The 13,081-nt window shown below is 44.1% G+C and overlaps 1 protein-coding gene across 1 annotated transcript; it reads left to right on the forward strand.

The window, feature by feature from the left end:
• Positions 1–1,907: 1,907 nt before the first annotated feature.
• Positions 1,908–9,675, forward strand: LMOD2 (leiomodin 2). Its single transcript, XM_045191105.3, has 3 exons — positions 1,908–2,316; positions 7,579–8,931; positions 9,435–9,675. The coding sequence occupies exons 1-3, from the start codon at positions 2,044–2,046 to the stop codon at positions 9,459–9,461; spliced, it is 1,653 nt and encodes a 550-aa protein (XP_045047040.2). The 5' UTR covers positions 1,908–2,043; the 3' UTR covers positions 9,462–9,675.
• Positions 9,676–13,081: the final 3,406 nt, after the last annotated feature.

The following is a 13,081-nucleotide window of genomic DNA, read 5'->3' on the forward strand; positions in this document are numbered from 1 at the left end:
AACGTAGACTCTTACTTTACAAATATACAAATATTAAGTCAAAATGGGTAACAAACCTAACTATAAAAAACTAAAACTCTAAAACTCTTAGAAAATCATAGGTGTAGTTCTCTCTGACCTTGATCTAGGAAAGAATTTCTTACAGAAGCTCAAGAAGCAGGAGAAAAAAATTGATAAATTGGATTTCATCATAATTAAAAACATTTGCTCTTCAAAAGACACCAACAGACAGACCACAGAATGGGAGAAAATATATGCAAATCATATATCTCATACAGTCCAGAATATATGAAAAATATGTGTCCCAATTAGAGGCAACCTATTTTTAAAATGAGCATAAGATTTGAATAACTATTTTACTAAAGTAGATATAAGATAGCCAATAAACACATGAGATGATCCTCAACACCATTAATTACTAGGGGAATGAAAATTAAGACTGCTATGAGATGTCATTTCATACCCATGAAAATGGCTATAATCAGAAAAGAGAAGTGACAGCAAATTAGGACGTGAGGAAACTAGAACTCTCTTCATTGCTGAGGGGAATGTAAATTGGTGCAGTCATTTCGGAAAATAGTATGTCAGTTTCTGGAAAAGGTAAATGTAAATTCACCATACAACTCGGCAATTCCACTACCACATAGCTGTCTACCCAGGAGAAATGAAAACACACGGCCACACAAAGACTTGCATGAAAATGTTCATAGAGCATTATTTATAATAATCCAAACCTGGAAACAACCCAAGTATTTTTATTCATTCACCAGCTGCTGAACTTATGAACAAAATATCGTATGTTATACGTGTATTGATCAGTGCCTATTTTAACACATTTACATTTTAACAGATTTTTATCTATGTGCTAAAATAACACCTTTACACTTTTATAGACTATATATTTCATCACATTCATAAGAATATGAGCAAATACATGATTTTGAATTAGCTTCTCTTCAGCTGTCAGCTCAGACACAAATATGAGTTCAAAGTCCAGCCTCACCACATCCTAGCTCCTGGGCCGGTTACTGCACCTCTCTGAGTCCATATTAGTAAAACACAGATAATAATATGTACCTTACAGAACTGTAGGATTAAATGAGATATTTAAGCATATAAGCATATAAAATGCTTAACACTAGGCTGGCACAGTGTCAATTCTTAATAAACCATACCCAGAATTATTGTTTGTCCTTTTGGAGTTTTATTTGCAAGTCTCATTGTTTACTAACAGCCATGGGTGAGAAGGAAGCCGTTTTGTGCCGTGGAGAAAGCCACTTCTGGAGTTCTGGCTCTGGACTGCAAATTTTTCACTTAATCTCTCGCAGCCTTGTTTGCCAAAATCTGTAAAGACAAACAAGTCCTGTAAAATCCTGTGCGATGTGAGGCATCTCACAGGACTTACTATGATTAGGAAAGTTGTATTCAAGTGCTTTGTAAACTATAAAATACAAAAAAAAAAAATCTGAAGGGCTCTGTTATTATACCTATCTGTTCCCGTGCATGCCACCCACAATGTGTTTTTAGGAGAACATATGGAATAACTACTCAGAGAGTGATGATGCATAGTCATTTCTCAATCTCTAAGATTATAATAAATCTTTTCATGGCCCCAGTGGTGGGAGCAAGTCATTTTCAAAATAAATTGTTACTCCCCCCCCACCGCCGTTGTTTGAATATAAAGTAAAAACTGTGTTGCTCCCTATCTGAAACACTCTCTGCCTGTCCTCACAAGCTATCGGACTCAGCTAAATCTGTCCCTGGCCAGTGTGTGAATAATCCCCACTGGTTGAGACCTCCATCCACCACCGATGTGACATTCTTTGTGTTCAAATGTCTAGCTGACGTCTGATGCTTAAAACAGCCCATGCTTTCACCTCTCACTGCATTGTCACAGCCCTGTATCACCACTCTTAAAAGGCTATCACAGCCACTCCGAGCACCAGTTGCTGACCAGTCTGCCACCTCGCCTCCCTGCCTGCCTCTGGCTGCCTTGAATGCCTGGTTCTTCAAGCTCCTTGTGTGTCTGACAAAGCAGGGGCCATGTCTACCTTCGGCTACAGGAGAGGACTTAGCAAATATGAATCCATCGATGAGGACGAACTCCTTGCTTCCCTATCAGCTGAGGAGCTGAAGGAGCTAGAGAGGGAGTTGGAAGACATTGAACCTGATCGCAGCCTTCCTGTGGGGCTAAGACAAAAGAGTCTGACCGAGAAAACCCCCACGGGGACATTCAGCAGAGAGGCACTGATGGCCTATTGGGAGAAGGAGTCCCAAAAACTCCTGGAGAAGGAGAGGCTGGGGGAGTGTGGAAAGGTAGGCTTTTGGGACTTTTCCTTGGCTGCTCCCAGCTCCCACCACCCCACCCCAAACCTAGGAAACTGTTTTCTCTAACTTTGCAGTCCTCAGCACTTTTCTTGTAACCTGCTACTGAAAAATGTCTCAGGTTGAAATAGCCCTGTAATATCTATGGTCACCCCGTGGATCATAATATTCCAGATGATTGGCGAGGGTTCTGTAACCGCTAAAGGTGGAATCTTCAAGGGGAAAATAATTCACAAGCAAAGCATAGGTTTGGATATTTTGCCAAATGTGAGTTTAATTTGAATTATAAGTTGGGGAATGTGGCATAGTATCTGTTTCTGAGAATATATATATAAGTACATGTATTTTCTTTTATAAAGAAAAAGGTGGGCGCTCTGGGTGCTGTGACCGTGATAGTGGCTACGGTAAAAAGACTTCTTTCTTCCCAACACCAAGAAGTGTGGGGTGCTAGGAAAGTACATGGGACTGAGAGCCAGGGGACCTTATTTCTAGTCCCTTCTCTGCCCCTAAGTTGTTAGACCTTGAAAAGATAGTCACTTCTGCAGGGTTTTCTTTCCCATCTGTCCACTGAGGGAGGGGGAGCCAGTGGTTTTCGTGTGTGCATCAGTCAAAACCCTTTTGAGATTTTGGTAAGTTATGGATGCTTTCCTTAAGAAAACGCACGCGTGCTTGTACCTACATACACAAACTTTACGTGGGGCTGCAAAATGGCGACACGCATCCGGAGCCCGCCCGAGGGCCTGTGTTAAGCACACCTGAGCCGGTGGCCTCTAGGATTTCTCTCTCCGTTACGGTACTGATTCTGAGGCCAGGAAATGCAATACTTATATTAGAGCACAGGTCTACTAAGCTTGTGTCCTCTGCCCAGTAAACAGTTTTTTTAAAATTTGCCAAATGAATCATTAACAGAAGGAGTTCAAAAGACTATGCTCTGGGAAAATAGCAATGACAATAGCATGTTAATATAATCAATTTCTGAATTTCTGGAAGAACAGAGATCAGGAGCAACAGATTAAAACCTCTGTGCTCCATGGGAATCATCTAAAACCCAAATGGCCTGCAGCCAACGGTAAGGCTTCCACGGCACTAATCTAGGCGCTGTTAGATGATCTTGATGATGGGATGTGGGCCACATTTGCAGCAAGATGTGTGTGAGCTTTGTCCATGTCAATCACCCAGGAAGGGTCACTGGGGTCAGGCCAGGGTCTGCCAAGGCCACGGTGGCCGCCTGCGTGGAAGGGCTGGAGGGGAAGGTGATAAGGAAGGACACACACAACAGGTGGGGATTAAGGTCAGTTCCCCCACAGCCATGACTTTTAGAGGCCTCCCCCCCCCCGCCCCGTAGTGAGAATGCGTGTCAAAATACATAAAATAAGACACTTTTAATACAGTTACTAGATAATTTCCTTAATAAAAAGATTAAAATTGACTCAGAAGACTGAGGACAGACAGCTGTCGTAGCAATAACCGAACAAAAGCATTTTAATGTCATAATGTCTTGAGATTGGTAGGAAACAAGGGCACAGCCTGTTGTAGCTGTTAAGGGAACCCACCCAATCCTGCCAAAGGCCTGGCTGAACTCTGCCCATGGCTTATCAACTCAATTAGAGAGGCTGCCATGTTGATGAACTTTGATTCCTTTCTCGGCTAATTTTTCTCCCACTGCCATTTCCCAGCTGGCCAGCTGTCTCTGCAGCCACAAGGAGTGCTGAGCAGGAGCTTGCTTGCTGGTGGAGGGTGTAAATCCATTCCCACCACAGGAAATGGCTCAAAGCAGCTGATGGGTGGGTGGCTGGGGGACGGCAGTGGCAGTGTTAGCAAGGAGTAGCACAGTACAGATGGTGAGAAGGAGAGGGGGTCTTTGTTATTAGGCTACTGGCTCTGGAAAAGCTTATGAAAATCATGTTCAACTCCTGTTGAATGACAGCCTCTGCCCCCTGGATTCACAAAAAGTTATGCTACACTAAGTAACCTCAGGGGGTCTTGGCGACCAAGGCTCTTGCTTCCCTGGCTTGAGTATCTGCTGGCTCTCAGGCATAGGTGCCAATGAGTTCACTCACATTATATCACTGAACTCTCATCTTCTGCGCATGAGAACTCACACTAAGAGAGGTTTAAAAATGCATTTGAGATCAATTTAAAAGTAACCTGAAATTCAAACCAAGCTCTGTTGGCACAAAGACCACAATTCTCAGAATGTGGGAGCCTGACCAGCAGCATCGTCTGGGAACTTCTCAGAACTGCTAATTCTGCGCTCCCTCAGCCCTGCTGCATTAGGGACCCTGGGAGCGGGCCCCACATTCTGTGGTCTCACAGCCCTGCGTGTGATTATGACCACACTACAGTTTGAGACCCACTCAACAACACCGGAGTTTCTCTGACACCCTTCCACCTCCCGCAGAGGTGGCTTGTCTAAAGTCAATCAGCTCTTTATGGGTAGATCCAGAACAGAACTGGGGACCAAGCCTTTTGCCTCCCTGTTTGTGTCATGATGCCAGGGAAGTGCCCGAGAGAAAGCATCGGCCACCACTCTCCTATTGTGTTATTAATTCTCTAAGCATCGCACACATCCCTGCCTCTCCATACCCCCACCTTCCCACCCCCTTCTCACCAGGGTCAGGGGTAACTCAAGAGCAGCGGCACATAGGAGACTGGGAATAATTTAGAAAGTAGGCAAAGATTGTTTTTTGCATCCTCCTACCTCCCCTCTCTAGACACCTTTCTCCCTTTTTGGAGGCTATAACTGTTCTTCTTCTTCCAGATGTTCCCCCACTGAGGGTGACCAACCATCACAGGTTGTCCAGGACTATCTAGATTTTAAAACTAAATATCCTGCTTTCTCAAATAAATAGTTTTCAATCCCAGGCAAACTGGACAGTTGGTCACCCTACCCCTACCCTGACCCATCAGTATTTCTCTCCTAGGCCCAGTCCTGACTCGGGGGCCATTAGCCAATATCATTTTACATCCATTCAGGAAACAAATATTTATTTCCCCCTGCTATCTGCTGAGCACTGTCTTTACCCTGCTAACAGTCTTTTGGGAAAACAACAAACTCATTACAATTGACACTATTTAAGGGAAGTACAATTCCATGGGAATGAATCCCAAGGATGATTTCAGGGGATGTCAAGGAAGGGTTTCTAGAATAAAGTATGTTTTTTTTGGAAAACCTTTCTTGCAGATAAAGCCTAAAGTTCTTTAAAAACATACATGGATAGCCCTAGCTGGGTGGTGCAGTTGGTTGGGGCATCATTCCATATGCCAAAAGGTTGTGGGTTCGATCCCCAGTTGGGTTCGATACCTAGCTTGTGGATTCTACAGCCGGTTGGGCATGTGTAAGGGAGGAAACCAACTGCTGTTTCTCTGTCACATCCATGTTTTTTTTTCTCTCTCTCTTTCTTTCTTCCCCCTACCTCTCTCTCAAAAACCAAAGTGGATAAAATTTAAGGGTGGCACCAAGGGCTAAATATACCTTGAATTTTGAGACAGGCCTTCCTGCAAATATGGAAACAGCTACACACACACACACACACACACACACACGTGTTTATCTTCTCCTGATCTTGAAAAAGGGAGTAAATTAAGACTGGACAAGCCATCCCTGGTGTGGCTGACCCCTTGCCCAGGCCATCACTTGGTGCCTGCCACTCCAAACAAGTGGATAACTGGAGGCTATTTTGTGATAGCAACTGGGCAAACAAACCTGGAGACAAGCACGGTGTTATCCAAGGCTCATTCCACATGCCTCAGGCAGCCGGGGCCCTCAGGGTAAAAAAATAAATAAATAAAAAGTTGCCAATGTAGAGGGAAGAATCAAGGCTTGGGGTACAGGGGAGGGACATGAGAAAATTTAGCTCGGTCAGCAATTTCCAATTTCTTCTTCTTCTTTTTTTAACCAGAAAGGGTAGCAAGAAAAACAGAGAAGGCGTCCACTGGACTTCTTAGTACAGAGTCTTATAAACAAGAAAGACAAAGATAGAATGAATTTGTGTTTGCTTGAAAGTCGTTCATAATTGATACATGGTAAATAATTTAAGACCATCAGGCTGAGGCAAAGGCTCGCTTCAAGATTTTCTACTGCTCTCTGCTGTTCCTCATTACAGGTAGAGGTGAGCAAGAGCCAAGGGTGATTACCTTTCCTACTGTCTTCTGTAGTCCGTCTCAGTTAACCCTGCACTAGCATGAGATTTCAAGTTGATTTGCTAAAAAGGGTGACCCAAATGTTTTTCTCCTGCTGCCCTGATGGCAGCCCTGCCCGCTGGGCCTCCTCTCCCAGATCAGGACAGGGACAGCAGCAGCGCACAGCTGGTGTGGGGTCTCCCAGAACGTGTGCCAGGCTCTACCTTAGAGGAAGACAGAAGTTGGAGAAGCAGATGACACCCCTGCCTCTGTCTATACTGACACAGGCAGGGCGGAGACCACCTGGCTCCTGCCACATCTGCTGTAACAGACGTTTGGGGAAAAGTTTTGAACATTAAGAAAGGGAACCACCCTGGCTGGTGTGACTCAGTGGACTGAGCACTGGCCTGTGAACCAAAGGGTTGCAGGTTGGATTCCCAGTCAGGGCACATGCCTGGGTTGTAGGCCAGGTCCCCTGTTGGGAAGACTGATCGATGTATCTCTCACACATTGATGTTTCTCTCCCTCTCTTTCTCCCTTCCTCCCCCTCCAATAGTAAATTAAAAAAGAGAGAGAGAGAACTCATTAACCTGTTGTGTGTTTTGTTGCCATTCTTTGTTTGGGATGGAGAACTAAGCAAAGACAGAGGAGTGAGGGGTGATTCCAGAAGGGAGGTTTGAATGCCAGTTTGTAAGTAGACTGGGAGTCGAGTAGTTCAGAGTAGCTAATTAAAAGAATAAAAAATGTATCAAGGGTTTCCCAAATAGGTTCCAAATTATATGTTCAAAGTGGCAAAATGATAGTATATTTTAATTTGATAAATTGAATTCTGAATATTTATTCTGCAGGAACAAAAGAAATGTTTGTAGAAAAAGCTGTTGGAAGGTACGCAATGAAATGTTAACCTTGGCCACCCAGGAGATTAACTTTTCTCATTATATTTTTTCTATTACTTGCCATGTGTTACTTTTTTTATTTACTGAGATATAAGTGACATGTAACAATGTATTACTTTTATGTGTACAACATAATGATGTGATATATGCATATATTGTGAAGCCATGTTACTTTTGTAAATTTTAAAAACGTGCTTAGGAATGACAAAGTTAATGATGATTCCATGCTCTTTAGGTAGCAGAAGAAGACAAAGAGGAGAGTGAGGAAGAGCTTATCTTTACTGAAAGTAACAGTGAGGTTTCCGAGGAGGTGTACACTGAAGAGGAGCAGGAGGAGGAAGAGGAGGAGGAGGAGGACGAGGACGAGGAAGAGGAGGACGAGGAGGACAGCTACGAAGAGGAAAGCGCAATCGAAGACGAGAAAGAAATTAATGGAAATGTAAATTATGATAGTGTCAATTCCAACAGCTCTGGGCCAAAGACATTTAAAAGTCAAATAGAAAATATAAACTTGACCAATGGCCACAGCGGAAGGAACACAGAGTCGCCGGCTGCCACTCACCGTTCCGGGAACCCTACAGTGATTGAGGACGCCTTAGAGAAGATTAAGAACAACGACCCAGACACCACAGAAGTCAACCTGAACAACATCGAGAACATCACATCGCAGACCCTCACCCGCTTCGCCGAGGCCCTCAAGGACAACACAGTGGTGAAGACCTTCAGCCTGGCCAACACACACGCCGACGACAGCGCGGCCCTGGCCATCGCCGAAATGCTCAAAGTCAACGAGCACATCACCAACGTCAACATCGAGTCCAACTTCGTCACGGGCAAGGGCATCCTGGCCATCATGAGAGCTCTGCAGCACAACACGGTGCTCACGGAGCTGCGCTTCCACAACCAGAGGCACATCATGGGCAGCCAGGTGGAGATGGAGATCGTCAAGCTGCTGAAGGAGAACACCACGCTGCTGAGGCTGGGCTACCACTTCGAGCTCCCAGGACCCAGAATGAGCATGACGAGCCTCTTGACGCGAAATATGGATAAGCAGAGGCAGAAGCGGATGCAGGAGCAAAGGCAGCAAGAGGGGTACGATGGAGGATCCAATCTCAGGACCACAGTCTGGCAAAGAGGAACGCCCGGCTCTTCGCCTTACGCATCTCCCAGGCAGTCTCCCTGGTCATCGCCCAAACTCCCCAAGAAAGTCCAAAGTGTGAGGAGCCGCCCCCCCTCTCCACCCCCTCCTCCTCCGCCCCCGCCCCCGGCGCAAAGGCTGCCGCCCCCGCCACCCCCGCCGCCCCCGCCGCCTCCGCTTCCCCAGAAAAAGCTCATCACCCGAAACATCGCCGAAGTCATCAAACAGCAGGAGAGCGCCCAGCTGGCCTTACAAAATGGACAGAAAAAGAAAAAAGGGAAAAAGGTTAAGAAACAGCCAAACAATATCCTAAAGGAAATAAAAAATTCCTTGAGGTCAGTGCAAGAGAAGAAAACGGAAGACAGCTCCCGGCCTTCCACCCCGCAGCGCTCAGCCCACGACAACCTCATGGAAGCGATTCGGGGGAGCAGCCTGAGACAGCTGAGGCGGGTAAGTTCCCCACGGGCAGGCCCTGGCAAAAGGGGTCGGTCCCCCATTGCACAGTGGCACCTAACTCGCCTCCCCAAATGCGTATTACTATTTTAATATTTGAATATGGAAGAACAAGCGTACCAAGTTTGTGATACCAGGAGCAGGCCCTTAGTGAGTAGATTAGCGTTTGAAAGATGTGCCTGCGCACCATTCTTAGGTCCTTTAAGGGCCGGGCCCATTTAAAGACACTCTTAACACATAAAAATCCCGATCTCCTTAGTTAAAACATCAGGGGGTATAATCTGCATTCCAAAAAAGATGGATCACTTGTGACAAATTTGATCACAGAATTGCAAGCGGTTTCAAGCCCAACTTGTCGTATAAAATTTGAATACTATGCTGCAAGAATCAATCTGTCTGTGAGTTCCTCTCAGATAATTCTGCTAGAGACACACCCGACACTTGTTCTCACTTGACTATTTGTATTGTTTTTATTGAAAGAAAATCCCTTATTTTTGTAGGTGGAACTTCCAGATGCCCTGCGATAAAAACAGTCTTTAGAAGAGGATGCCCAATTATTCACTGGTATTAAATAAAATGCATTGTGAGATGTTTCTAAAATACCTTCTTCAATTTGCAATGTTCTCTGACTTTAAAAATAGCCTCACCCATTAATTCCAAGAGAGAATTTGAAGAGAATTTTAAGAAACGGTCAGCATGTTTCTTCTGTAAATATGAAAATAAACTTCTTTTTTATGTCATGAGATGTGTATTGGCTGGAAGCAGTTTATTTAAAGATAGTCTTCATATCTTTGGATGTGTTGACAACTGAGCTGTAATGAGTTAATGAAATGTGCTGTTATTTTTGTAATCCCAATAAATTTGGATTGAAGTTTTTTGTTTTTTAAACAAACTAATATTTTTTGTTAGTTGATACATTTTCAGGTGTGTATGTAACGTTGTTAAATATTAAAAATATTACATTTTCACCCAAAAAGGGCTTGGGTCCTTAGCATTTGCCTTTCTTTGTTTTTTCCAAGAATATTTGATCAGAGCTCTTTCTAAAGGTCTGGAAACAGAAACTTTCTTTAAAGTCTTCTTGGCAGTGAGATAAAAACCCAGGAAAGACCCTGAACAATCATTAGCATCCTGGAGGCACCAATATTAGGCCCAGGACCTAACATCAATGTGAGGGTGAGCTGACACCCTCACATTCCCATAAGGCTGATAGGTCAGTGCGGTCATTTATAATTAAAATCAACTATTTCTGGAACAAGAAACATTCAAAGTTAGAAAGTTCTTGAGTAAACAGGAAGTGAGTGCTAGGGGCATGCCTGGAAGGTAGGCCCCCTGAATTCGGAGATACCAAGTGGCTGATGCTCAAGATTCTCGCTTTGAGCTCTCCTGGGACAAAGCCTAGCCCGATGGGTCTCAGCCCTTTGTGCACTATACACATAGTGGTGATGTCAACAGCCACGACACACAGCCAGGGAGAAGGACTTACATGTCTGTGATCTCAGAGTATCACTCTACCCCAGCCCCTCGCACTCAAGAAAGATCTGAATTCAGGTGAGACAGACCTCTTAGAGATCACCTTTGTTCCAGTCTAATGCTTCACTCCAGTTTATAAAACCTATACATCTCTTCTAAAGCTCCTTGTAGTAACCATGATTAGCAATGTTTCCCTTGTGTTCTTCAGGGTAGAACAGTGGTCTTGGTAAGCCCTCTGGGCCACCCATTCAATCATTGTTTGCTTCATATGCAAAGCTTTGGATTACCTCAATTAAAATTACCTTCGATTTTCACCAGAACACTCCCAAATAGTTCTTGAGTTTGTCTCTTTTAGTCTGAGCCCCAGACTAAACGAGTTTCTTTAGTTCTGCCATTCTCTTAATAAGAACAACTGATCGTTTTTCTTAAGGAGGGTCTCAGAGGTCTGTGAGCTGGGTTGTCTCCTGACGCTGTGTGCGGAGTGACTGACATTTTCTGAACTATCTAAGTTGTCCCAGGAACTTTTCACAACAACACTAAAAGCTGCTATCCCACTTTACAGATGAGGAAACCCAGTTTCAGAGATGGCAAGGTTGCTTGTGAAACCAGATGTCTCTGACTGTATGGCCTGCGCTCCTCCTCGCGTCTCTGATCGAGCCTCCTGAAGGTGCCCCGTTCTTAGAACAATGGTGGGGATTTCAGTTTCCTTTCGTAGTGACTGCACTGTTTTCATGGTTTTCACTAGCATTCACAATCATGCCCATTATTGTTGTTCAAAGAAATAGAAGCTAAAATGTAAGTTTTTAAAAGGCGCGCACGTGTGTGTGTGTGTGTGTGTGTGTGTGTGTGAATTTAGAACAGAGAACCAAGTCAGACCTTCCTTTCCCCTGACCCCTGTGTGTACATGAGGACAAGTCTCTTCTAAATGGGAATGGCTTCCAACTCCATAACAATGAGGTAGAGGAGCAAGTGGTTGCTCATAAACTGGGTGGTTGATAACACCATGCATGAATCCCAGAAAGGGAGTGTACAGCAACCCCACCTAAAGTGAAGGGAAAAGAGGAGCTGCCAGGTTGGGGAGGCTGGCCAGGCCTTCTCACCAGGAGTGATTAGGAGACAAATATTGTTTCCTTTGCTCTTTAAAAGGCTGCCTTGCTGGAACTTTTGGGGCTCAGGAAAGGAAAGAGCAGCAAGCACTTAATAGGTTCATCACAAAATATAATAAAGTTATGGACCTTCACACTCAATCTACAAAACGAAATATTATAAAGCCTACAGCAAGACAAGTATGACGTGATCAGATAGTAAGTGAGTACTCTGGGCATTCAGAAAAACATTTCTAGAATGTTATTTCAGAAGATAGTCCTGTAAACGTGGAAGGTGTTATTCAGCACAGGGCAGAGATTCTTAGTTCACCGCTCCTGCGAACTCGACAAGCAAGTATGAACACTAATTAGTTCATCCTCTATAAAGAGCTTTCAGCTCAGTGGGAGAGATGATGTCCAAGACCAGATGAAGTGTTTAGGCTATGATTTACATGCGCACATTAATCTCTTGAAGAATACCTCATCCCGATTTGAAATGGGGCCAGGATGCTGAGACTTGCTGGCTCCGAGGGCCCTGCCGCCACAGGTATTTAATAACTCAGTGTCAGCAGGATCTTGATTTAATACCTGCCCAGCTGTAGCTGCTACAAGTGACTGAAAGAAGGAGGTAGCAACAGACTGCTATGCTATGAAGACTGGGGTAAATTGATATATTCTTAAAAATACTTCTTAACTACCTCCTTTTATGACAAAGTTAACACTGTCTTTTTCTTTGAGGTTTAAGAGGTAGAGTTTTATTTCTGTCAATCATCAAATAGCATGATATAAGAAACTAAGACGACCTAAGAATTATAAACCTCAGAAATATAAGGCCAACACTGATGCCCTTAACTTGCTCAGATATTTTCTGAGTACTCACCCTGTCCCAGATACTCCTGGATACCAAGGATACACAGCCAACAAAGGAGGTAGAACCGCTGGCCTCGTGTACCTTACATTCCAGTGGAGGGAGCTTACACAATTACGTCATGCTCATGCATTTATTTATCACGTGCCTCCTGTGTATGAGGCACTCTGCTCAGTGGTGAGGAGATCAAGCAAGTTGAATTAGAAAGTGTTCTCCACCTGATACTAGTGGGAATCCTAGGAAAATCACCCCTTGTAGGAGATGTGGCAAGAACTGAGTGAGAGGCAGGTATAGGGTCCCGTGTGGGCACTGAGGAAGCCTCATCATCTAAAACTAGTGTTGGCCACGTTTTTCTGCAAAGAGCTAGAGAGCAAGTAATTTAGATGTTGTGAGCCATTTGGCCTCTGTCGCAGCTATTCAACTCTGCTCTGGGGTGAAAGCAGCCATACACGATACACGAATGAATGGGCATGTCTTTATAGACTAAAATTTTAATTTTATATACTTTTCATGTGTTGTTAATTTTATTCTTTGATTTTTTTCCTATCACTTACAAATGTAAAAATTCTTCTTAGTCTGCAGGCTGCTCTTAAATAGGTGTCAGATGGATTTTACATGTGAGCTAGTCAAACTTGTCACCAGTTTACCCCAAACCCTTGACCAAGAGCAGATAAGGGGTCAAGAAAAGCTTCTCAAGGAAAGTGACTGGATTTTTGAAGAACAG

This window comes from Desmodus rotundus, chromosome 6 (genome assembly GCF_022682495.2).
Source record: "Desmodus rotundus isolate HL8 chromosome 6, HLdesRot8A.1, whole genome shotgun sequence".
Lineage (NCBI taxonomy): Eukaryota > Metazoa > Chordata > Mammalia > Chiroptera > Phyllostomidae > Desmodus > Desmodus rotundus.

Bases quoted from the DNA above. Each gene is read 5' to 3' on its own strand.
- LMOD2 (XM_045191105.3), top strand. From the start codon at position 2,044: ATGTCTACCTTCGGCTACAGGAGAGGACTTAGCAAATATGAATCCATC. The intron at 2,317-7,578 runs GTAGGCTTTTGG...CATGCTCTTTAG, and splicing joins GGCTGGGGGAGTGTGGAAAG to GTAGCAGAAGAAGACAAAGA. The intron at 8,932-9,434 runs GTAAGTTCCCCA...TTATTTTTGTAG, and splicing joins GCCTGAGACAGCTGAGGCGG to GTGGAACTTCCAGATGCCCT.